General features: G+C 45.0%; 2 protein-coding genes across 2 annotated transcripts in view; one reads left to right on the top strand and one right to left on the bottom strand.

The window, feature by feature from the left end:
• Positions 1-478: 478 nt before the first annotated feature.
• The window catches only part of LOC121601763 (alpha-catulin-like), a gene marked incomplete at its 3' end in the record, with an annotated part of 33,404 nt that continues 6,726 nt past the window's right edge, over positions 479-27,156 (bottom strand). Inside the window, exon 3 of the mRNA XM_041930569.1 lies at positions 479-674. Within this exon, the coding sequence (XP_041786503.1) occupies positions 479-674 (196 nt within the window). The remainder of the gene's footprint in view (positions 675-27,156) is intronic.
• LOC121601762 (probable isoaspartyl peptidase/L-asparaginase GA20639) lies at positions 4,828-6,042 on the top strand. Its single transcript, XM_041930568.1, has 2 exons — positions 4,828-4,962; positions 5,025-6,042. Exons 1-2 carry the CDS (start codon positions 4,909-4,911, stop codon positions 5,991-5,993), a joined length of 1,023 nt encoding a protein of 340 aa, XP_041786502.1. The 5' UTR covers positions 4,828-4,908; the 3' UTR covers positions 5,994-6,042.

The following is a 27,156-nucleotide window of genomic DNA, read 5'->3' as shown; positions in this document are numbered from 1 at the left end:
AGGCATGGTCTGAGGGAGCTTCTAAAACAACCACCATAACCTCAAAATCACCTAATCAACACAATCCGGACTAGGCTCACCGCACACGCGCTTACAATGTATGCGAAGCTGGCGGTGGTCAAAACCACCTGTAATCAAACCACCACTACGGCCATGGTGGGTGGCAACATGAACAGCATACTCACTACACTCACCCACTACACCCACAGGCCCATATGCCACGTCTGCCGATCGATGGGAACGGATAATTCGGGCCTGCAACTAAACTGTAACGATGTCATTAAAACGACCAATATTGCTTAAATTGGCATGTACCGTTCACCGTTCTCCATCAACGATATTTTACACACACACACACACACATATGATGCCAATAAGACGGTGTCTGAGTTTGCTTTGGAAATTGGATGGGGCATTCCTATTGGAAGGGGTAGGGAAGACCGATTGGAACAAGCGACCGAAGCGGGACGCAACTTACCGGCTGCTCGTGCCTCCTTGCAGGCATCGTACATGTCCTGCTTAATCTCGGGATTGTCATCTGCGATTGTCTCGCCGACCGTTACGAACCGCTCCACCGCCAGGTTCACCGCCTGGCCGACCCGTCCAATGGCGCGCATTTTCTGCTCCGATGTGTGATGCTGCTGCTCCGAACGATGCTGCACTAGGGTTGAGATCTGTGGGGTGGGTGGTATATAGACGGAAAGAAAAGCGAACAATGTAATGCAGTTCCGTACGAGCGACGTGTTGAAAACGTTTGAAACATTTCACAGGAAGCTGCACGAACCAGCAACCAGCTACAAGCGGTGAAAGTAAGCAATAGTTTACGGTAAGAGGGTACGTTTTGGTCACCAAGCATGATCATAAACGGTGCTAAACAATAAGCTATTTAAAGGAAAATAAAGATAAGTGTTTATTGTGTTACATTTTAATGATTAAAACATCCATTAAATTATTCAGAAAACTAACTACAATATTACTTCTTTCAACAAGTTTATATGATCTAATCGACTGAATTTTCAGATTCTCATAATAATTGATTCCAGCTCAAACACAATTATGACATTCGGCTCAAGGCTAATAATGCTCAAATCAGGCCATTGAATGATTCCTTTTCTACTGCTAGATCTGTCCTTGGTTTTGTCATACAATCGAAGCTATAGCTTTGCTGTGCCAAAGCAACAAGCAGAAATTAGCCTGGCCACTCGCTTGCAAAAGCTTAAGAAAATTGACATTATTCTGAGACGCGAGCCAAGCTGCACAAGCAGTTGCGAGTGCAAATCTAATAAAGCGTAAATTGAGACAACTGTTTGCCTATATCGCCCAACATCCATTGCCCCGAAGATAATATCAATTGTAATACAAATTATGGTCTACTTTTCACTACAATAGTTCGTGCAATTTTGGTAATTTTTGTGAGAAAAGTGCTTACAAAAACTATACAAGACAAATCAATCAATTGATAAAGTGTTTTTAATACTTAACTGCAAACAACTTCAAGATAACATTTATTTGCGATCAGCACAATGTGCGCTTAACTAGTAACTAAATTCAATCCATAAGAGCGTTGTGCATTATGTATCGCAAAGCTCCTTTTACTCATTGCTCAGCCTTTCCTTAAGACATCAATTTAAAATTTTAGAACCTTCCGTTATCCTCGCCATACAATAAATAAATTATCTGAAAGGCGCAATGATTTTTATTTACATTCAATTGTTAACCAACATATTCCACCGTACGGGATCGAATCAGCCACCCAGCCAGCCAGAGGGGAAATATAATCATGGGAACCCAAGCTCTACCATCGATATCCCTTTTTTCCACCCCGCTCAATGCAAGACACATGTTTTCCCGCGGCGCTCAATCGACACGGCGTCGCCGAGGGGGAACGAGAGCCACACACCCTTCCCCGTGCTTTACGAGTGGTGCATTATTTATGGCGGTTGGTTCAACCGGGTTGGTCGGGCGTCCCCGTCGCTCGTAAACTGGAAATTATTAGTATTCTACCCCGTTACCTTAGCACGTGCTACGGGATACAGCAGTCAATACGAGTCGATCGTAACTCGCCGCATTCGGTTCAATACAAAAAGCGTATGGTCGGGAAATGGAGCGCGAGATAGGAATACTAACGATACCATTTGAACGAACAAAGCCAAACGGTGCCTTTGATTTGAAAAACCAAGCATGATTTGTTCTTTACAGAAAACTTTCCACATTAATACAAAGAATCGAATCCACTGCCACTGCTAGGATAAATCGGTCTGTGTGAGATTCGATCCGAACCGAAACGCTTAATGGCTGTAAATAGCGCTGCCCCTCCCAATTGCCATTTAATAAAGTGATCCATTCCGCTCGCAAAATACGCTGGCTGGGACGAAGGCTTTTAATGGCGAAGTTTTACTATGTTGTTAATGATAGCCATTCGCTTGTTGGCCAGTTTTTCTTGTTGTTGTTGTTGGTGGTGCCATTTCGCGGCCAATCCCCCGGGGAGTATTGCAGTTCCGATTTTTTCTCCCCCGCTGAAAACCGGTACAAGTAGAACAAGACTGACGAAACCGACATTGTTCCGAACGGTCCCGATCGACAGTAAATCAATTTCCGAACAAAGCAGCACTAAACTGGCTGCTGCTGCTGCTGCTGCTGCTGGAAAATTGACAGCAATTTTTATGAGCTAAACAGCCATAAAAGGCCAACCGTCGGGTTGTTCGGAGGAAGAAACTTTTGCCCGGCAAACCCGGGGAGGCAAACAGCAAAAATCGCTCGATCGAAAGTTACCGCTGCTCGGACGCAACAAAAAAGTGCTCCCGCTCGGACGGCGGGTGAAAAATTGTGTAACGTTCACGCCAGTCAGCCAGTCGTCGGTTTTGCTGGTACGCGATTCACCCGTGTCAGCACTTTTTGACAGGATGCTCATCCGCCAACGGAGCTTTCCGGCTAGGACCGCCCCGGTCCAGCATTAGGGAGAGTAATTCAGGATTATTGCTAAATAAGGTTTCGCACGATCCAACAGAAGTAGCAGCAACAACAACAAAAAGAAAGAAAGAAACGCGTCCAACTCCACATTCCATAAATCACCTTCCCACGCGATTTTCATCCCGGAGCTTTGGAGATCCCACCGCCCCACGCTTCTAAAACCATTACTAACGTTCGACAAATTTGAACTGGCGCGGTAAAGTGCCTTCGCGAAGCCATCGGAAGCCCGTGCCCGTGGGCGGGGTGCGCTTTATCCGTAGCAAATTTTGCATACCATTTTCCCTGTGTGATCCACACGCGTCCCGCTTCCTGAACGAGCGCTCAAAACGAATCATGTTGCGTTCCGTCCGTGTCTAGAACCGTGCTTAACTTTCCTTCCCCATACAGCACAGAATATGAGTGTGTGGGTGTGTGTGTGTGTGTGTGTGTGTGTGTGTGTGTGTGTGTGTGTGTGTGTGTGTGTGTGTGTGTGTGTGTGTGTCAGGGTGAATGTTTCATCTATGTTTCGACAAAGCTTCAACCGATGAGCCGCTCCACAGAGGGACAGAGCCCGTCGACTGGGAACGCCGGGAGACGTTTAAGACGGTTCTGGCCTTTTGATGAGCGAGCGCGGGCGTCGAAACTTTGAAGCGAATTGAACTTTTCTCTTGTCGTGTGTTGCGGTTGATTTAAACTTTGACGTCTACAATTTCTTCGGAGGGATCCTGCACCCGCTCAACCGGGCGCGTTGAATATTAATCATCAAAGTTCGCTCCGCTCACAAGCGGGCATATTATTTGAACAGGTTACATCGTACCTTTTCAAACGGTGTGGGTGTGTGCTCTTGTTCGATAGCGTCTTGATAAGATAAACCATTCCCCTTGTCTTTTGTTCGGTAATTATATGTGCACGTAAAAGTTTCTTCATTTCACACAAAAAAAAGGTACAATTTATTACACGAACTCATCGTGTGCTTAAAAAATGCCCTTAAAGTACGCATTTGCCTTCTTTTCATTTCAAAGCTCCAAACTGGTAAAAAAACATTAACCCGTGCACACTTTTTTACGGTTTGGATTTCATTCAACACAGCTCTTCCTATTCTGTGCTCACCCTAAATGTATAATTTGTTTTTTTTTTTTTTTGCACAAGTCAAAGGAAGTAAGGAATTATTTGTGAAACGTGGGCTTCTTTTTTAAAACTGCACACTTTTTTACCCAACAAATAAATGTTGATTTGTTGAGGTACTTTTGAGAAGGATCTGATGACTTTCATTTCTAATGCTTCTTTCATCTTCATGGCGCTTAGCTCTACCTACACACGGTAACAGAAGAAATTGTATTCAAATGAGGAATCAAGGAATAATGCGTTTTTTGCTACTTTTGAATAGAAAATACAACCACAAAGACTCTAAACAAACTCGGCAAATGCGTCCGAACCGACATTCTTTTCGCATTTCCAAGATGAAATATAAATAAAATCTTCCTATAAAAAGGCTTGAGTACCGAAATAATCGATTAAATATAAATTAAAAACATTAACCAGAAAGACGGTTCCAGCCAACTTTTGGTTACAATAAGACAGCTGAATAAATAAATTTATAAATTTAATACCAAATACAAAACAGCCGATTAATGGTAGGAACAAGTAAGCAAGGAAAAAGGTGGCTGAGCACTGCAATCGCCAGCTCGCATGAACACACTCAACTCTGCTCTAGAAAGAGCAGTTCAATAAACACATGAACACAAGGCAGCTTAGCAGCTCTGACAACATCAACACTGGCTGGCTGCTGCAAGACGCAAAACCCCTTCGCCCAGTGGTATTGGTTATCTGCTGCGCTGTAAACAACATTCACTCCTCAACTCGGCGGTGAACCACTTGTAATAATAATCTCCGCTTTATTGTGCAACGGGCTTGCTTACCGAAAAGACGTGTGCTTGTGCGTCACAGTGTGCTCTCAACATGTTGTTCCCTTGGGAATGGTTAGTTTTGTCTATACTGTTGTCAAACTTTAAGGTGATTTATCGCAACTGATTGTGTATAGTGAATTATACTAAACTGCATCTCTCTTCCTGCAGTACTGCATGGGTGTGGTGGAACCCGTTCTAATCGTGCACGGTGGAGCAGGGACCGTGTCGGAAGATCGTATACCGGGCAAACTGCGCGGTGTCACACTGGCGGCCAAGGTCGGCTACCAAGTGCTGGCCCGCAACGGGACGGTGGTGGAAGCGGTCGAGCAAGCCGTTCGCATCATGGAGGCGGATCGGTTCTTCAACGCCGGCTACGGAGCGGCCCTCAACATCGAGGGAGACGTCGAGCTGGACGCCAGCATCATGGACGGTGCAACGAAGGCCACCGGCAGCCTGAGCGGCCTGCGCGATCTGCTTCACCCGATCTCGCTGGCCCGTGACGTAATGGAACACTCCGGGCATAACTTTCTCATCGGAGACGGATTGGTTTCCTTCGCGCTGGACCGTGGCTTTCGCTTTCTGGAGCCCCCGGGACAACTGGTCACCCAGCACTCAAAGGATGCGCTCGAGGAGTGGAAAGCATCCGACCAAAGCTACCGCTCGGGCGAAGGTGGTACGGTCGGTGCGGTAGCGATCGATGCAAATGGCAACATTGCAGCGGCGACCTCGACCGGCGGTGTGACGGGCAAGCGGGTTGGACGCGTCGGAGACACGCCTATCATCGGGTCCGGGACGTACGCCGATAACGGGTTGGGCGGTGTGTCACTCACAGGCGATGGCGATATCATCATGAAGGTATGCCTCGCGTACGACGTACTGCGGACGGCTCAGCTGACCGACCGCGCGCTGCAACCGGTCGCCGACGAGCTGCTGGACGCGATGAGCGCCGCACTGGGCGGTACGGCCGGACTGGTGGCGCTGGATCGGGCGGGCGATGTGGCTGTCGCACACAACTCGCTGCACATGTCGTGGGCTTATCAGCGGGGCGATACGGTGGCGTACGGGGCGAGCAAGGAAGATTTCAACCTGATGCCTGCCACTGACACCCCGTTCGATCCACTCCCGGGAGGAATGTGATTTGGAAGATTGTTGAAACAATAAAGCCGATAAGTGCTACAAGACAAAACAAATGCGAAGCCGGTCTAATGCTTTCTTCTTTACTCGAGATACACAGAAAACAGACAATTGAATTAAATGATGAAACGCAAGAACGGGGAGTGGGGTAAAATTTTAATATGGCCATTTATTTCACCTTCCACTCCATTCCTTCATTATCTTGTCCGCGAACGACGACATTTTCGCTTCGTCAAAACCACACAAAAATGGTGCATTTAATTTCATTCATCTTTCACCGCAACAAACGCGCGATCGCAAGGGACTGATAAAAAACAGATTTATTCTCCCTTTTGTGTGTGTGTGCGCGCGCGAGCGCCATCTTGTACCGTGTCCGTGGCTCTTCTTCTTTTTTTCTTCCTCTGCCAGACACCGTCTTAAACTCAAAATAATGAGGCGAAAAGCTAATGCTGAAATAAGCTGACCGTTAATTTTATCAAGATTAAGCGCCATTAATCTTGCTGCCGGTGCCAGTGCAGAAGAAAATTCGCCGGGCGCTGGGAAAATGAGCATCCAAAATATAGGAGGAAAAAACAATGAGCAGCCATTTCCAGCGCTGTACACCCACGCAGCATTATGACAGTGGAGTCCTGTTAATGGGAATTCTAGAGCTTTTGCTTAACGCTTTTTACTTTCTGGATCTTTTTGGAACGGTTGGAATTATAAATTTTAGAACCATTACCTATTAAACACTATTTTAACTTCTTACCGTGGATTTAAAAACTTTTGATCGCTTGCTTATTTTTTAATAATTTTCTTGAGCTCTTTGTAATCAATAATCTGTTCAAAATTGAGACGCATGATCGAATGACATGAGAATCAGTTAATAATTGAATTTGACATCTCTAATACGTTTCCATGGTGGAAGTATTAGAAATTGAAAAAAGTTAAACTGACTCATTTACAATTCCACTATTCCAAATCTATAGTCGCGTACAATTCCTATCCAAAAAAAAGGGAAATAATTTACATAGGGTAAAGGTAGGTAAGACGGACACATTAAGGAATGCTATGATCATGAAAATGTGAATACATCATCTTACACTCATGTTTTATCAGAAAATGTGTTGAAACCTTTTTGTTTCTATCGATTTTTGTAATTTTTTCATTAAATAAAAACATGTTGTTTTTTTTCGTGCAGTTTTGAAATGTTCGGGTAAGACGGACACCTAATATGGGAAAGCTGAACACCATAAAGGGTAAGACATCTATAGAAAACGATATAAATTTAAGAGATTTATAATATTTTAACATATATCATTACTTTCCACGCCATGGTACGTACATAAACCAATTCTAGACCAATTTCGCGGCGTTTATTCATTGGTCAATTTAGGAATTATAAGCGCCGCTTATAACACCTTGACTAATGAAGAATCTAAAGCATTATTGAAACATCGCGCACAAACAGCTGATGTTGCTCCAGCTTACAGAGCAACAGTCTAGAACTTCCGTTTGCGAAATTACTCCGCGCAAAAGTCCACGACTCCAGTATTTTGATGGACTTGTTAATAGTTAAAGCCATTTTTTCTACCATGTCAAAATTCAACTTTTGATATTTGTAATCCCATACAATCTCTCATCTATTCCTGAACGATGTCATATCAATGCCTCATATTTTTATTGTTTAAATTTGTCCAAATCGTGACAATATATTGGATTTCGTGAAGCGCTTCATCATTGTCGAGCGAGTAATAGCATAACGAATGGCTGCTATTTTGACTGGTGTACCGTTTTTCGCATATTTCGATGCTTTCTCTAGTTGCTGGATGATTCATATCTTCCAAACACCTTTATTTAAGGTATTTGATTAAATTTATTCATCACCAGTTGATATAAGAAGAAAAATAAAGCAACAAATTCAGTGTCCGTCTTTCCCTACGACTAAGTGTCTGTCTTTCCCGCTTTGGTGTCAGGATGTTTATTTTATTATTTTTATTTTATTTTAAGTTTGGATGTTACATTGTTGAAATTTCAAAAATTCCCTTTTTCATGCATTTATGAGAAGTGCCCATCTTAGCCGCAGTATCCGTCTTTAACTACCTTCCCCTAAATACTTCGAAGTTTCTTGTAACCACCCGTTCTATGAACGTCGTAAAATCATGCCATTTACCATACCATTAATCTGGTAAACTCCTTTCACGTACCATTTTATTTCTCGGCCATCCAAAGCTGAAAGATATATCGCACACCATCAACCGTTGGCGATACATTATTTTTGCTGCGCGAATTATTATTCCCTTGCGAAAAAGCAATCACAAACGCAAACAAAAACAAAATACTCTTACCACCGACACTCCTGAACAGCAACCGAAAGTCGTCACAAAAACAAAACCATTTCCTTGTATCGCTCGCTCGGTAACAAATGGTGCCGGAAAAATTCCAATTAGGTGCAGGAAAATCCGATGAACCCGAGGGCCCGAAGGTGCCACCGTGCTGGTGCGCGTGGTTGAGCGTAATAGTGACCAAAACGGCCAAACCAAAGTTGTCCCCGCCAGCCCAGCGAAAGGTGTTGCAAAACGCCCTCACATTAAACGGGATCGTTCCCCGGTATCGCTGCTGTGCTGTGACCAGGTGCTCCGGGGTGCTCCACACGGAAGCGGCATTTATCAACCTGTCCCCAAAAACCGCAAAACATCAACACCCACACAGCCACACGCCTAGAGTGCGTTTCGCAATGTGCGGTGGGCGGACGGTGCTAGTCAACACCGCGGCGCGTTAGTGGAGTATCCGGCAAATGGCTTCCATAAATCTCGCAAAAAGCTGTACGCAAACCCGAATGCCATCGCCGACCATGTGTGTGTGTGTGAGTATGTGTGGAGTGGTTTCATCCTTCCCAAGGAGTGTGCTGGAGGACGCCTAGCAGGTATCAAAACGGCCCTTAGGCCCTTGCTCAGGTGGAAACTGATAAAAGTCGATAAATTTGCCACAGATACACATCACCGCCTTCCCACACACACACACACACACACACACACACACACACACACACACACACACACACACACACACACACACATATCAAGTGGAGCCATGTTACATGTGCCTTGCGATGACCGCCTTGGTTTGAGAGCTTTCGCAGGGCGCCATTGAAAGACAGCTAAGCGAGCAACCAAACCGAAAGACAGAATCAAAACTGATCTAGTTTTAATGGCCTTTCCCTGTGGATAAATATTTTAGTGAACGAGATTGATTACGAGTAAAATGCTACAAATGAACACAAATCAGTTAAAAGAAACTTCATCAAAACAATCATGCAGTATGTACACTAGTAATAATCATGCAATAAATTAATCTCCTCAAACGCCTTACATGCAGTTTTTTTTTGTTTTTTTGTGTGTGTTAAAGATTGTTATATTACCTGCCCCGGACAACCGTAAGTAGCGGCCATGGTATGCTATCGAAGCGTCGGTAGTGCGGAAGCTAGGATGCCGGAGACATTGGACAGAACCGAACGTCTCCGTTTCCTGTTGCCAGTCAGTGGAACGCAAAAGCAATGCTTACTGTTCGTGTGCTGTCGTCTGCAGGTTTTCAAATTTTCACTATTTTGTTGTTGTTGTTTTTGTGTTATTTTGTTATCATTTGCACAACAAAATCTAGATTATGGAAAGAATACACATACAGACTTAAGATAATTGAATAGCATTTTCTCATTAACACTTTGAACTAAAGCACTTTGAAGCACGGTGTTTTTAACATTTCAAGAAGCAGTTTTTACGTATTTATGACCAAAACACGAAAGACGAAGTTAAGAAGCGAAGTTGATAGCTAAAAGATCAATTCAGTGTTCTTCTCTGCTCGTTGCAAATCTTTTTTCTTATGTTATTAATCAAAACGACAAAAATAAACTAGCTTTGAATCTCTTTCTTGTATTGCAAAGAGCAACTTTTCAAATAAATAAACCTCCTTTCTCAAACACAATCCACCATGCCCCCAATTAGCTATTGCCTGAGCCCACTCCTCCTTCATAGCGCATAAAGCACAACCTCCATTTGCAGCACAAAACATCTTTAGAAATTATTTTTCCCTCTCTCTCTCTCTCTCTCTCTTCTGTTTACACACCACACACAGAAACACCTTTCGCACGGGCACCAACGATTGGAAAGCAGACTGCCGGGCATACACTAATGGGTGCAACATTAACTGTACTGCCACTGCACTTACAGTTGCTTCCGGCAGGGTGCTCTGCGCAACACAACAATACCCGACTGTGCTGTAAGTAAGCAAGCAAAAGGCTGTGCGTGGAAGGACAAACCGGGGAAGCAGTGAAGGGCGCACAGCTCCAACATCCATTTGGCGCTTGCATCAGCCGGCTGGATGCTTTTATGCATCTTCTTAATCTCAAGGCTGTGTGGGTGAGCCGGACGGTACCGTACCGGAAGGTAGCATTAAGAAAATGGCACACGGTCCTGGCAATGTGCTTTGTTTCCATTAGGATTTATTGCACCCTTTTGTATTTTTATTTTGCAATTCGTCGTTGCCGGCGACGAGCGAGAAGCGAGATTTGCATTAAGTGTGCAGCAAAAGCTGAAGTTGCACTCAAATAAGACTTTCAAAATAGTTCACTTCTCTGTTGAACAAATCCCAATATACTCCTTTTTAAACCAACAGAACATAGTAATAGACCTCGAAATGTCTAGAGTAAATATTTACAGCATTCATGAAGCTGCCATAAAATATGATCAAACGATACAATTCTGCTGCTATTACGTTTGCCTCTTCCGCCATTGCTTCGCACAATGCTAATTCCCGGACTGCCTCCGAAATTATTTCCCCCCCCCCTCCCCCCCGAAAGCCTCTCTTCCCAACTTCCCAGCTCCAGCAGATGATAAATTGATTCGGTGCTGATTCGAATTCGTTACCACGTTCCCATCCATCCTCCTCCCGAGCCCGTACTCGCAATGTACCACTTCCTGGCTAGTTAATGGAAAAGTTCATCACAATTCTGCCATTTTGGTCGGATCGGAAGGATGGGTGGAGCTCATCTCTCGTTCCCGGCATCGTCACGCATCGTTACATCCTAATCTCGCCCCGAAAGACTCGCTCGCTATTCAGCTCGAGTGACTCCATCAATACGGGCACGGAATCGAAAGATTACCTTACCGAGCCAGAGTGCCATCGAAAAGTTCTGCTGGGAATTGAAATGAAGGTAGCTTCGGATACAAAAAAAGCAACAGTATCGCTCCAACACACACACACACACATAACTCTCGAGCAAACTTCAATCTCTGTCGCAGGCTTTTGCCGCACCGAGCACGTTGGCCGCTTCGTCTTGCTCATCGTTTCCCATCATTTGCCGCCAGCCTGTGAGCCGCAGAGATTGTCACCGAGGGAAGCATTCAATATGAAAGCATTTTCTTCTTCTTCCCTCTCTTCTGCGTCTTTCTTCGCTCTTACTAAAGCTTTTCGAATTCATTAAAAATACATTTTTACAAACTCCCACCCAAAAGCGATTACCGTTAATGGTTGGTGGAGATTTTCTTCGCGCTGGTAAAGAAAATAATAACAGTTTCCATTCGCTACGCTGTCGGGTGAGAGAAAAGCTTCACCAGCCAGCCACCAGCTGCAGGTGGGCTAGACACTCCTAGGCGCACGCTGTTAGTTGGAAAGAAAGAAACCGGCGGGGGAAAAAAGAAGAAACGAGAGAAACGAAAACAAACGCTCAAAATCCTGCCGTACCTGGCAAAAGGACATCCCGAGCTAGAGTGGAAAAGATTCCCAGAAGAGATAATAAGGACAGAACTTTTCCTTAAAACAATTTTCTTTCACTGCCACTGCTGGTTCGGGGGGAGTGTTGTTGTCTTTCGAACTGCCCCGGGGAGGCGCTCGCCGGCTGCACCGACTGCGTTCGCTTAACTGCGTCCCAAGATGGTAGACGGGTGATAAATTAGATAGCCGCTCCAGCCGGCTGAAGCTCCAGCCGGTCCTTCATCTTACCACCGGGACCACGGTCATTTGCTTGTGCTTGATGCAAAGTGTTATTTTTCGATCAATTTCCTTCGCTCGTTGACTGTGGTGTGCAGTTTATAGGGTTGCTCGTAGAGAACACCCACCACCACCAGGGGACGTTTGATTTCAGCTACCATTCAGGCACGAAGCTGCCCTTTTCTTTGGCTTGCCGGTTGGTTGTCCCCAGTGTTTCCCGGATAACGACTTCACTTTCCTCCTCTTTCGCCCGACTTACTTCGCGTGCAGACGCCCAGCCGTTTTATTATCTCTGGTTTGATTAACCACTCGGATGCTTTGCAACGAGCTGAATCCTGCGGTGCTGTAGATAAAAGTTTGCCCTCCAGCCCGAACTGTGCCGTCGCCGGTGCCCGAGCTGTCACACGAGATCATACTCAAGCGAGAAGGATTAACAGAAATCGCCCCGGGCAGGCAGCATGGCTTACCTCGCCCTGCTCCATTGGCTGCTGCTGTAGCTGCTGCTTTCTACAGTACACACAATCAAAGTGCTGTCAATGGAGTTGAAGCCTTGTTTAATGAAGTTTTACTTCCTTCCCCTTTTGCTTCGTGAGCGCACAGCACGAAGGTTCACTCCGCAAACCAGAAGCGCAAATTACCCGGGGGACTAATTGCGAAGACTGCCACGCGGGCACCCGGGACAAGCCAACGGGACAGGCCGTAAATTTTAACGATCACTTGATGGGTGTGTTCAATGATGTGATCGAACATGATCTCGTTATAATTAACTACACCATTATGGACATAACGACGATTTGATTCCGGGGGAAAACGGGGTACAAGCGAGCCGGTTGGCTAATTTCCTCTGGCCAATCTTTGTTTATGCTCCATTTGAAGGGGCCACATTACCGGAAAAGGGTGTTGAAGATGAAGAGCTTTCTAGAATGCCGGTACGCCGGGTTTTGCTTGGAATCTGGTACATTCCATCTACAGCAAGTACTACAACCGCTTTGCGGTGCCTCTTGGCGCGTCTTCCTGCCAGGGGGCGCACTTTGAAGAGCATCCCCGGAGCTCTTACCGTTCCTGGAACTGAGCGGGAAAGTTCCAGCGCTGTTTCTGTTTTGCGACTGTACACGTTAGATCCACGTTGATGACAGCGATGTCTTTTGATCCGTGTTTTGGACAGCTTCGGTCGGTAAGACGTCTACAAACATGTTTGTAGTACATTAGTATTCTCCAAGATGCTAGGCTCTAACAACTTGGACACTGAAATTGGCTTTCCAAGAAGAAGGTTCAAGGTTTTGGTTGAACAATGGTAGCTCCAAGAATTATCACAAATATCACAAACTGTGCAAAAGTGTGTAGGTTCCTTGACATCTTTGATATCAGTAATTGATTTCTACAACAACAAAAATACATCACAAGTTCACACTTCAGACTTTTGCATTCAATTTTTTTGAATAACACAATTTTCCAGTAAAAAAGGGCACTAAAATAATCACATACAAGATCAGTCCAATTCCGAAGAACACGTCGCCGGAAGGCACTAATCCTTCCATTCACATGTTAACAAACGCCAAAGTCTTCCTCGTCCTTGTAACATCAACACACACACTCACGCTGATCACGTCAGCAGTTTCAGTGGCCGCGGACTAAACGTGCAGTCCTTAGATGCTGACCGTGCTGCGATTCATTCCGATCCACTCCCTTCCCTGGGCATCGCTGGACAAAAAACGAACTCGTCCTCCGATTTCGCCGAAACGATGTCGTTAGAACTTTTCCTGCGTGCGTAAATTCTGTAAGTGAATAAACAGTGTACCACCCAGTGTCGCTTCCTTCTTTTGCACCGTTTCAGCGCTGTGATAAAAGATAAAAAAATGCGTCAGAACACCGGAGCAGCACAAAAAATGGCCTCCCAGGAGGAGACAAAAAGTTGTTATTCCACTCCACCAGTGGCTCCTGAGGGCACCGCATTTCCATTGTGTCGTGTGCCTTCCCCCTTTTTTTTTCTTCGTGTAACAGTGTATTATTTTTTGCACCACTGAGTATGTGGCCTTGTTGGCAGAGAGTCAGTACCGCCTTTCTTTCGGAGAATAGAAAAAAAGCCCCGAATTCCTCCTCCCAGCAGTAGTAAGGAAACAAACAAATGTTACACTGGCACACCAATCCGCCAGGCACAAGGAGACAGCAAGGACACTGGGAACTGTGTTGCTGTGGCGCCAGTGTCTGGTCTGCTCAGAATCCGCCCCTCCCATGCCTCCCTGGGAACAACGCAACGTCCCCACCGACCGTCGGGGGAATCTAAAGCACTCCCTTTTCCTGTTGCGCTCACAGATACATATTAGCAAGCCCTTTTTACGTTTACTCCCCTTCCATGCATGGGTCGAATTCTTCGTCGAATCCCGATTGTGAAGTTCTCACGCTTTGCACAGGAGACGGAATTATTTCTCCCCCTTCAGCACTGCCGCACCTGCGCTGCCTTCATTCGAATGATTTCGTTTTCGCACCGCTGACAGTGCGTTACGAAACGGGAACGGAATGCAAAGCAGCTTACAAAGGCAGCATCACAACAGGACGGTGAACCAAACCCGGCTGGCACGGAGTCCACAAGTGCCTGCCAGCGCCACAGTGAGGGCACGGTGGGACAAAGCATAACTGAGCATGACAGCATCAGCTCTCTGGCTGCCCCGCCGGTTGTCTGCGATGTCCTGCGGAGGCCACAAAGCACCCGGCGCACCAGCACTGGGAAGCTTTAATAATTCAAGGTCCACGGTGCCCCCGGGCGGCATTGCGATCACGTGTTACACCACGTGTTGGAAGCCAGCAATCCGGAGAGAAGCTGCTGAGTTTTTGCCATTTCCCAGTGCGCTTCGCTTGCCGGACCTCAAGCTTGTCTCAGCGCGGTTGATATGGGTCCGGCTGGATTTTATATTCGTTTCGCCTTTCGGCAAAGGCTTGCCCGCAAAAATCTCCCCTGGGAAGAGTGTGTGTGTGTGTGTGGGTGTGCGAGGGTATTGGGTTTTATTTGCGTTTTTTCCTCTCCTTTTTTTTGTTTTAGTCATTCGTCCGTAACTTCTCCACGGTCGGCTGGACGAACGAGAATTTCCATTGCTGCACGAACTGAGACTGAGCGAGAGAGAGCAGAAAATGAAGGCAAAATTAGATGACATAAGAATTAGATACCTTCATCCGCAAAAGGGGCAGAATAAGATAAACTGTCACCGTTGAGCCCCCCCGTTGCCAGTGGGGGGTAAAAGGGGGAAAAAACTATAAGCGAAGAATTTCCCACGATGTTGCAATCGCCAGAATGCTCTTGGAAAAAGAATAAATAACAGCACAGCCTAAGTGGGGCGTTTTATTTGTCCACTGTCACCCAAGAGTGGCCACACACACACACACTTATACAGAAGGGCGTTTTATTGGGAGCTATAGAAACAAATTTCTGGCACTTGTGCCACAAGATTCACTTGAACCCTGTGAAGATGTGTCATAAAAATCTGTATCTCCAAACACGACGACTGCTAGGGTCTTCTGGGCAGAACAGCAAATGGATAATACGATGCTTCTTTACTCTGCCATGCAGACAAATCCTGTGCTATTTAGATCCTTTTTCATCATCCCCAACAGTCGTCAGGTTTAATTTGAATTTCTTTGTATCCTTTCTCTCCTTGTATCTCCTTAGCCTGCGAACAAGGCGTAAGTCGTCGTTCTTTTGCACCGAAATTCCCCATTTTTATTGCCGTCTGCATTCTTGAAGGGAAACTTAATGAATGCGACGGGAAAAGAAGGATTCTATTGAAAATACCAACGTTGCTGTACGTGAGATCCTTTACATGAGAGACGCAGAATAAAAGTACCGGGTAGTTGTTCCATCTCATTGACCGTGCTCGCTTGTAACTAGTTCTAGCAACCAACCAACAAGCATCATAAAACCCAACCCAGCTCCACTTCGCTTGCGCAAGTAAACTAAAAACGACTTGCTTGTTTTATAATCTCCTTTCCAACAACAACAACAACAAAAACATATGCTACATCTTTTATGTGCACACTAACAGCGTGTTTGCAGTAAAATGTCTTTTGGCAGGGTTTTTGCCCCATTTTTGCCTTGCACGCGGCAATGTGCACGCCGGCCAAGCTGTAGCCAGCTGGTGCCAACGGATTTACTGCAGTGGTCGGTAGCATCTACATAGACAAGGCTTGGCCCCCCGTAAACACGGTTTAATTGTTGATTTTTGGCTCCCAAAATTGTGGGGATTCAGGGCGTGTGGTGGGACGCTCCACACACGCACAGCTGTGTAGGTGATGAAGCAGCAAATAAACCGAAAATCCTGAGCCTACAGATGGTGCTCTCGTTCCTACATGGAGCGCTCTTGGAAGAGTTTCAAGAAGATATGGTTTTGAATATTTCACAACTACCCCGGCTGGCGTAAATGCTGCATTGTAGACGGACAACGCAGCATAGCACAATCTCTAGCGCTCTTGCGAAAACGAAACCGACAAGCTCAAACATAAACTATCTCCTACATGATCCATCATGGCGATGTTAGTACGTTTTGCGATAATACAAACAACTGTCCAGCAATGCTACAATTTCATTTCAGCCCTGCTGCACTCCTTTCACTCGTCATAGTTACTTTTTACTGCTGCCCTTATTTTGAGCCACAGTAACACAGATTCGGGCCTTGCAGCACCGCAGCTACGGCGACAGTTGACTTCCCTGAGCATAGTTTCCAGATGAAAGAAAGATTCGATCGATTGTAGCTCGGGTTTCCGGTGATTTCTGTGCGCGCTGCAGATGATGTCTAAACTCATAAACAATGAGCCAGAGCTCTTGCATGCAGGTCCAGGAAACACCATGCGCTTGGTTCGGTTCTGTTCACCTAATTTGAGCATGTTTTACATATGGAAAGACAAACGACTGCATCTTGCTGTGCAATTTCTTGTCGTCCAAGTACATGAACTGCATGTAAAAAGGGTTGAAATAATAAAAAAAATCGCTTAAACTTCCTCAAATGCCAAAAAACCTCCTGTATTTTCCCAATAGGTCATCTCACTATATATAAAATCGAAAATCGCCACAATGACGTGAGAGTAAACATTCAGCGAGAGAGAGAAAACGGTGAGAGCAGAGCTCTCTTAGCAACGCGCGTTGCTGCGAATGGACTTGCTCCATGCCACCCTGCCAGCCCGCGGGTAATGAGGGCAATGGTTACTTAGATTTTTTGTTTACACAAACCGATTTGAAAACACATGATATTGGATGTAATGATTTTTTTTTTTAAATAATTAAAGTTGCAAAATAGCCACCTGATGATAACGTGTCCCATCTCATACCCCTTCCCATTATAAATCAAGATATTCAAGGCAATATTAAAAAAAAACATGTTTGAAAACTATGCAAAATAACTTAATTGCGAAAGGGTTGATATTCCAATTCATTCAATCATTAATAAAGCCAACCATACTCATTGTTGGTGCTTAAGCACCTCGAATACTACATACACCGTCGTCATCGGCAGATAAGTGTGGTACAGAATATCCTGTAAAACGGGTGCTATACCCAGGATGTCAAACATGTACACTCCCTCAAATCTTCTTCTATTAGACGTAACGTCCTACGCGGACATGCCGGCCTGCAAAGGCTTTCGAGACTTAATTCATTACCACGTAGTCGGATAGTCAATTCAATAGTCAATGGGCTTGAACCCATGACGGGCATGTTATTGAGTCGTTCGAGTTGACCACCACGTACCACGGGACCGCCCCAAATCTACTACTCCCTCAAATCTACTACTCTGCAATATTGGCTGAGTCGGGACAAGGACTACGCATGACAATAAGAGACGGATGTAGCCGAGAGACCCTAAGCGCCCATATGCTAAAAAGCCTTGCTGAAATTCCGAGCAAGAAAGCGGCGGATGCTGATACAAATTCCATTCAATACTTCAAAACCAGTTTCAGGATAATAAAATGAAATTTTGACGGCGTTTTTGGAAACCTACTTGGCTCAAAAGTAGCCTCATCGATATTTAACGGTTCTGCAAAGTACAGTAAGAACTGTCCAGGATGTTACAAGGTTAACACATTTGTCACCACAAATGCATTAACGCATAAGAACAAATAGGAGTTATGGTTGTTGCAACGTGTAGAGTTTGAAAATCATTCGAAATTTGAGGACATCCGGTAGATTTTACCGGGCCTTAACTAGTAAAATAAATGATAACTATCATCACATTCCATTTCCACATTTCCCCAGTCAGCAAACATAAATGCCTCGGTTTGTCCCACAACGTGCGCTCCAAAAATTTACCCACAAGCTTAATTATTAATCATAACAGCGTTCTTTTCATCGCCTTCGCCCCAAACAACACGTAACACAGTTGGGAATGGGTCCCAACTGCCGGTGTACAATGTCACACCACCATGCGTGAGCCAACGTGAGACCAGTCCGCGTATGGTGTAGATGCTCTGCCGTTCCATGTTACGGTCTAATCTTCTCCTTCTCAGAAAAAAATATTACAAGGTTTTTTATTTATTTATTCCATGGTGACACGATGACGCACGGCACCAAGAGACCCCACGCAGAATTATGCATTCAGCATCACCATCGAAACGTGATCAGGGTTCATGTGAGTTTATGTGCGTGTGTGTATGTGTGTAATTCGCTTTTTTACGACACGTTCGCTTTTCTTTTGATCAGAAAGCAGTCAATTTCCACTCAGCGCTGGCGCAAGATTTCGATACGACCACTGCTCCCAAGCAACAGCAGCAGCAGCAGCAAAAACCGGCAAAAAGAAAGAGTCGATGACAGACGTAATAAACATTCGAATGGAGTGGACTTTGATGGAGTCAATTTGTATATAGATTTTGTCTCTTCTTCTGTGACCATGCCGAACAGCGAAACGAGCGCTTGTCAATGCTAATGCTGTTCGCTCGTTTCGTTTGTGCTGTGCTTTTTTGTTGTTGTCGTTTGTATTTCATAAGCCCGATATGATTGGATTAGCCGGTGCTGAGTTGGCACGTCCGTTTCGGTAGCACACAATCAGCATGCAGGCTCTCCGGGACCGGGCTTGCTCCACATTAGGGATCAATCAGCGAGGAGCGGATGACATTGCTTACAAATGTCATAAAAGTAATAAAACGGTGCCCAGATCATCAAATAAAAATGGCGAAGAAAGATAGAGTATTCTTTGCAGTAAAATGGCTGGAACATAACATCAAACTAAACTATTAAAATAAAATATTACCACAAAAATCGAAGCGTCTTCAACCGGGCGACTCATTTCTTCATCCAAACATGCATCGTTTAACACGTTTTAATAGATGGCACACGCTACAGAAAACTGTTGCTTCCTCCGGCAAGCTGTATTGAACTAATATTTAGCAAAAGAAAAGCAAACTTTCCTCCCGTCTCCCGGTTTCTCGTACGCTTTGCTCCTGCTCCGCTCAGCTTCCGGCCAGCTGCCAACCGTTCAGCGCAAACAACCGACCCGCGTACGGTACGTGTGCTGCAATGGGTTAAGCTCCGCAAAGGTACGTGTCACTTGCGTCTTTCGAGCATGCCATTTTCGCGATATTAAAGACAGCTCCTTTATCTCCTGCTTTGCTTGCACGCCTGATAAGCCTGTTGCTTTCAGTTTCGTTCAGGTTCGTCTATCTGTTTGATAGACGCGCTGGCGCATGGGGCAAATGGTCGCGTGGGAGAAGTATTTCCCCAAATTTGCTAAACGGATAGGTAGTTAATGCTTTTATCACAGATTTCCCTTTGTTTATTTCCTAAATTTCACTGGGAATCGAGCAAAGAATAGCCCAATGTAAATTTAAACATTGATGGAATGTGCAGGAGAGAAAACAGTTGAATGAGTGCAGCTTAAGCTTGAACTTTTCTTTGTTGAATGAACAATCATGCTATTAAAGAAACCTTCATTCAAATATTGATACAACTGATTGGAGGTTTCATTATTTTCTGGCTTAAAAATACCTTCAAATTGCCTGTCAATCATATATCCTAGAAATTGACCGCTAGATTTTCGTTCAACTTCCAATTCCAACTTCCAAAACGCAACCGCACCGTTTGCCAGCACAACACGCTCACCCCACCAAAAAAAAAACCTTGTCCTTAAGCAGCAAGTTCAAAGTCATCGCGTAATCCAAAGTCCAGCTCAATGGCATGCAAACCCGTTTTCGCTGTCATGAAGAGGAGCGCTCGACAATGAACATGAAATCCAAAGATCTACACTGGCATACACACCTAAACAACAGAACCGGCAAGTCACCTTCGAACGCCGTAGGGTCAGGTTGCCCCCAATGCTAGCACGATAATTCAGTGAAAGCGCTCGAAATAGTTTAAGTTCACCTCTAAATGCAAGTGGGAGGAAACGTACAGGCTGCGCATTGCGATACAACATACATGGTTTATGTCCTTGAATTCATTTGTGCAACCCAATTCGATGGCTAACGATGATTTGACTTTTATTCGATTTAGACCGTTCCATTTCTAGCTCCACTGGACGAAATTTCTAACGCCCGAAACACAGTTTCTTTGGCTGTATTTTTGGGGTCATCCAGCTCAGCTTAATTCAATTGTAATTGAACACATTTCTAAATAGTACTCTAATAGAATGAGGTCTTAATTGAATAGCTACAAATAAAAAATGGTCCTCAATCTCATTATCTTCAAAAGGAATAGAATTATCATTTATTTTGGAACTTTCCATCCGACATTCCGTTCTGCCAGTTTATCCGACACGCAAAAGTATTTCGAAGGTGCTGCACATTCTGGTCGGCCCAGCTGTAATCATTGCCTACCTTCCGCCACCTCAAATTTACCTTCAAATTCCACTCCCAAATTCCATCCACTCCAACAAGATTAAACACTAATTGAGTTCGCCTGACCGTGCTTCCGAGTTTCAGCGTTTGATTCTTGCGCCCACAATATTATTTCTCGTTTCAAAACCGATCGAAAGAACGTGATTAAGCTCCGAACTGTCCGTCACATTGCTAAAGTGACGAGTGTTCTCAGTGCCTTTGAAGTGAATAAATTATGCCAGGTTCTACATTGAGCATGGCACTTTGAAACGTTTAATAACATTTGCACAAACAATTACAAAGCCATCGCTTTTAGATGTCGATAAGAAAATGGTCCGCCATTTAAACTAACATTGAAACTTTTTTTTCCATCCTATTGTTCACTTCTGTAGCGTGTGTTTCTGTTCCCTTTCTATCTTAATGCTGCTAATCCGCCGTGCTTTCGATGGTGTAAAGTTTCCGAAATTCAATTAATGAAACACACATTACACCCTCGTACGCCCAGTTCATTTTCACTGTGCTTTTTTTTCTATTTTTGTTCATTTAAGCTCTCCTGCTCCAACCCAAAATTAGGCGCTCTCCTACCGCCACTCACCCAAATAACAATGCCAATTTCGACGCTTCTTTGCCGCCAACTGTACACCTCCACTTCGTCGTATTTGTTTTCGAGAATGGCCAAATCGTAATCCCTCCCTTTTTTGCTTCCTAAGAAAAAAAAAGCACAACACCACTTCTTTGTGTGGTATCTGGCTGATGCTGCTGCTTCCAGAAACACACTGGCACTGGCAACTACACGACACTCACAGATACATCCAATGAGCCTTCCCTTTTGTACCGGTACGTAGCAGCGAAAGTGCTCTACTACGTGTCATAAGCATCCGTCTTGCAGGCAAATGCCGGGACGGCGTTCCTGGTTGTTCTGTTCTTTATTTCTTGCACTGTAGTCGTGCATTGTGTTTGTGCGCTGTCTTTGTTTTATTCTCTACCAGTCTTGTCTTCGATATTCACATCTCTATGTTTGCTTCGGCGGGATGGGTTTGGGAAAACATCGATTTTCTTATCATCAACACAGGAACGAAGCAGAGATGTTTTCTTTGCCCGATTGTACCATGTCGCTGTTGACGCTTTTAAGAAGAGCTTGAATAATGATCTAGTCAGCAGTCGAGCGAATTGCTAACAGTGGAAATAATTTGTCACAACAAAATAGGTTTGTATTTAATTTAGTTTTGTTTATTTTTATTAGTATATGGATTTCTTTACAGCTCAAGCTGCCAAATATTTCACAAAAAAACTGACTTTGATTTTTATTAAGGATACAATAGACCACCGTCTTTTCCACCGTTTTTGTCAAAAAAATGTAAACCCTCTCAAATGAACCTTGCGTCCAAATGTTCCAAGTCATCGCAAAGTAATTTTAAACTGTATCCTGCCTGCCCACTGACTGCGTGGCTTCAATCACTTTTTTGTAAATACATTTCTCTTGCATACATTTTCCACCATCATGCGTAACAAATCTTACGACATCGAATAAAAAAACCCAGTCATTTCTTGCTCCAAATTACTATCAAATTTGAATCTCATCACGTTTGCTGTAACTATGAGTGACTGTTTACTCTTCCACCGGCTCTAATGTCAGTGCGGCTGTGTACGGTGAGCTTGCAGTGAAGCAATCATGCCCCAGCAGCAGTAACCGACCAAGACACATTACTTGGATCATTTAAAATTCAACCAGCAGCAAAAAGCTAGCCAGAAAAATGGAACGAAGAGAAAAACAAGCAATTGCTATCGATTATCGTAAAACATACCATGCGGAGTGGTTCTCCGCTTTGCCCAGGATTGTTCCTTACTGGGATAAGAGGAAATTTACGATAACTGAAATGACCGTCAATGAAAAGCGTGACTAATCGATTATGAGCTGGAAGATGATCCTTGTTTTTTTTTCTCTGCTCACTTTCGTTGCCTTGGTTGCCTTAACAAGTATTCAAATTATTTTCCCTTGATGATGGTAAGCGAGCACTTCTCCCGTTCGGTCACGTGTATGAGGTTGGGTTGCAAAGGCAAATTGTGAAATTGATATTTGATGCGGCAATGCAGCTCGTACGATTGCCATTATGCAAAACGATAAACGAAACACTCTTCTTTGTCATTCTCTTTGCAGTAATCTTATTGTATTTCTGTTACTCACTATACTACGGTTTATTCCGAGCACACTTTACTGCTGTTAATTATAGAAATCCAATTATGATTCATTGCTCTTTGCACCATCTTCACCTGGAGGTGGAAAAAAACGCAAATTAAGGTAATTTTCTAACAATGCCGCATTGCTTTTCCACCAGTTCCTAGACCTTACTTAATTACCATTCTGTCAGCTTTGCGCTACGTTGCGGCCGGCAAACCGTGACTAATCAATAGTGCACACCGGCATTACGAACCAGCGTCACAGTTATGCAAATGCTTCGCTATTTCGTTAATTTATTACGTTCCGGAAAGCATTCTAACCCGCTACTTTGACATGGTCTTTACTCTTTTCCGCCATGCTAATCAGCTTATTTCCTATAACCGTATCCTGTCTCCGTAATTTATCAAAAGAATTCTCGGAAACTGATGGGTTGTGTGGCATTGAACTGTATCTGAACGCCTCCTGCACTTCCTTAAGCTTCTATTTCCAACTATCACACTGACCTTATGGGGACGTAAGTGTCAAGCAACACGCTTCACATGCACGGGATCCCCTTAAGCTGGCCCTATAAGATTCGTAACGGATTTCTTAAAACCACAAAAACACGGAAAGTCCTCCCGCAGCAAATCCATTGCAGCCTTGGCATCGGAACGGCTTTAACACAATCATTCCGATCCCGTAAGCCAGCACTAATTGGATTCTATTTGTGAATATTGTGTAAGTTAAAAGCCAGTTGCTCCTTTTCCAGCCCGGCAAACACTCGATGGAGACGCCCGGTGGCTGCTGAACGTTGATGGAGCTGCCTGGTCTTTCACGGCACAAACATGGGAACGCCAGGTGTCGCACGTAAAATTGAACCGCTAGCGTAAAGAAGCAGAAGAAGAGAGCGCAAGGAATGGGTGGATATTCGCACGGAGGGATTAGGATTACCGAACGAGCGGCAAGCAACCAAACGCGCCACACCGACGGGCCCACGGCCCAATGATTAGTATTCAAAGGAGCTTCGAGACGGTGATGATTATTGCAAAGATAACCGACCCCGATCCTCGGTCCGGTGTAGAAGCATTACAACCGACAACCGGCTGCTTTGTGCCAAACGTTCCCACGTGCGCCACACATTCCGGAACGTTCCGTGCAATGCGTCTCGCCCAGTTCCTCCCGCGGGGTAACAAACACCGTCCTTCCAAAAGAAAGTTTTCCCCCCGGAGTAGCTCGGCACCGGGAAAGCCCAGAAATGAAGCGAAAAGAAGAGGGAAAAAAACATCAGCAAAACCTTCACCCGGCGTGCTTTTATGTTGCTTTCGGTGCTGCACGACCGTCGGCTCGGTACGATAAATCGAGATATCCATTCCATCTGTTGCGGTTTCATCGTTAGCCACCGGATGCCATTTTGTCTGTCGACACGGGTAAAAGGCATCCCGGCAAAACGCCCGTTGCCGTGTTTATCTCTGTCCCTCGCACAGTTCAAGGACAGGGCCGCGATGCTGTCGGTGACGGTGCGAGAAATGAGACAAGCGTAAGCTGACATCATCTGTATTATGCAACAAGGTCAGGATTTTATTTTATTATCTTCGACGGAAAAGGAAATGCCATTATAAAAGGCCTAAAAATATTCTTTTCATATTAGCTTGCATACTCAACTAAATCGTTTATGTGATACATCCAAAACTGCTGTTTTATTAATTCACTCTAACCAACTCTAATAACTTATTCTCCTCGATTGAAAACTTTTCGCCGCTAATGTTTCGAAATGCACCCATTCTGTTTATCGTAAAGGCACGCCATGTTTACTCACCGGCCAGCACGTGCCAAAACACACGCGCGTCTATCTACCAAACACACACAAAAAACACACCCGCAAACTGTTTCGATTGCCAGTTCAAGCACTGGCATTTACCTCACACTTTATCATCCTCCTTCCCGCTGCTTCAACCGCCCATTCCCACCGTGTCAGGGTGAAATCAACACGCAAACGATTCGACAGTAACGATGCCTGAACGATGGTATTTTCACCCAAACTTTATCTGCCTCCTGCTCGTTGCCCCCTATCTCACCAAACGGCGGTTTGATTTACTCACCATCATTATCCGAATCAACGGTACAACAGTCGCACACGAAAAAAAAAACGAATACTCCCAGGTCCAGTCCAGTTAGGCCAGGGGGAAGGGCACCAAATTGTGTCCAACGCAAACCCACGAAACCCACTATTGTTTGGAGTTGTTAAAGGCAAAACTCCCCTTCCCTTACTCATCACACTTTCAGCCGACACGATTTCAGCAAAAATGTATCAACTATTCATAAGACGCGCTCGCACGGGGAAAAAAAAGCTCCGTCCTCGATTGCTCGTAGATTATATCTTATTCATTTGATATTATTTCTTAATCATAAATAGACGACTTGCGGGGAAGTGGTGGAAGCTTCCGCAGGACTGTGATGTTGTGAGATTTCCCTGTGGCCCGTACGCCCTGCTTGCGGGCCACGAGTCTTCCATCGTCCGAAGTGGGAATCAGAACTCACTGGCAGCAAATAATAATGATGGCGGTCTCGATGATGGTCGTGACGACAGGAGCAGCAGCAGCAGCAGTAACACTGCTAAGACACTGCCACTGCGTGTATTGTTCTGCGCGGGAGCAAAATGTGAACAAAAGAACACCGGGGGCTTCTGTGGGCTTCGGGTCTTTTCTTGGAAGCAGCAATTCCCTGTCCAGAGGATTCCGCCTTCTTGTATTGTTAAGCTTCGATGCGGTATTGCTGTGCGATGGTCACCCTCCCGTAGGGCTGCGCTTGGCAGGAATAAAAACGCACACACACGTATATAAATCGCTCTCGTATACCGACCGGTTGACTGCAGTCTCCTTATATCACTTCAGTCAATATTGACTCGGCCCAGGAGCCAGGAATAGCGGCTGAGCAAACTCCTGGCGGCCTGAGGGCGCACAAGGTTTCGGGAGCGTCACACGGGTCACCGAGCCCCTCTCGCCAAGTCCACCAAGTATTGATGCGCCACGGGCAGAAGCACTTCCCGTCACGAACCACGAACCTGCACACGCACATTGTTCTGCCAGTTTAGGGCCAGAGGGCTCGGGACGATTCACTCTGAGTACGTATGGCAGTGGCAGGTTTTTTTTCTTCCTTCTGTGCCCTTTCCATTCTTATTTTCCCACCCGTTGCCGGGGCAGCTACAAGAGCAAGAGTTTGTTTGACATTAAGAGGTACAAGCCGGGCGATACACGAGACCGCAACATTATGCTCGTTAATTGTTCGATGCCTGCAGTGGCATCGAGTGGGCTTGTTTCATTTCCGTTGTTTCTTTTTTTTCGCCCTCTTTGAAGCCTGTGTGAAGCCTTCTCTTTGTGTTCCCTCTTTTTTCCATTTCAGTGCAGTTGTGTGTATCTTGAGGGTGAGTGTATTTAAATCTCTACCACACTCGAAGCAAAGGCACATTTCGCAATGAAAAGCTTTAAGCCTCTCTCAATCCACCGCCTTTTTCGAGCCACACAAAAGGTGAAGGCACGCCTTCGCTCATCATGGGAGCTTGCCTGTTGAGGTTCGCAGTTCATCATCAATCATCAAATTATCCCAACCGTGAATGATGAATTAAATTCCGTGAACCGAAACGTGTTCGGGCCTATCGCTTCTCCGGACAGCAAACTGCTAAGCGCAACCGTAAAAGCCATAACCGAAAACTCCACTTAAGTGCTGGGAAATGTTGCACATCAATGAGTTAAAAGTGTTTTTATTTCTGTTTGGAGTCTTTGGGTGCATTTTTTCTTCCATTTTCAAACGGTTCAACAGGTCTCCAATTTCTGAAGTGGAGTGTGAGGAAGAGGATCTTCCCAACTTTGCTATTGCTGTCATGATTAGACATTTTATTTGAATTGGACTGTTTTCTTGAGCTCCAAAACAAAACAAAAACATGAACAATAAAACACACAACAAAGTGCTTGCTTGCGTACACTGACCGCGTACGGAATAGATGTCGTAACTATCATTAAGCTATTCAGCACCTCGCGCTAAGAGGCGCTTCCCGCTAAAGCACCACACCTTTGCACGGCATCTCAAGCCAAACAACGCTCTCTGCTACCGCGCCTCGCGCGCAGTATCGATCGATGGTCCCTCTATTATGCTCACGGGTAATGAATATCACGTTGCGCTTAATAAACCGTACACGTTTGTGGCATAAATTCAATTAAAGCGCTACGGCACCGAGACCGCGCGCGCGGGCGAGCGAGACCG

Source organism: Anopheles merus, unplaced genomic scaffold (genome assembly GCF_017562075.2).
Source record: "Anopheles merus strain MAF unplaced genomic scaffold, AmerM5.1 LNR4000170, whole genome shotgun sequence".
NCBI classification, from domain to species: domain Eukaryota; kingdom Metazoa; phylum Arthropoda; class Insecta; order Diptera; family Culicidae; genus Anopheles; species Anopheles merus.
The sequence above is the reverse complement of the archived record's forward strand: the minus strand, read 5'-3'. Positions and strand labels throughout refer to the sequence as shown.

Excerpts from the sequence above, each read along its gene's own strand:
- LOC121601762 (XM_041930568.1), top strand. The coding sequence starts at position 4,909 with ATGTTGTTCCCTTGGGAATGGTTAGTTTTGTCTATACTGTTGTCAAAC. Across the intron at positions 4,963-5,024 it reads TACTGTTGTCAAACTTTAAG|TACTGCATGGGTGTGGTGGA; the intron begins GTGATTTATCGC and ends CTCTTCCTGCAG.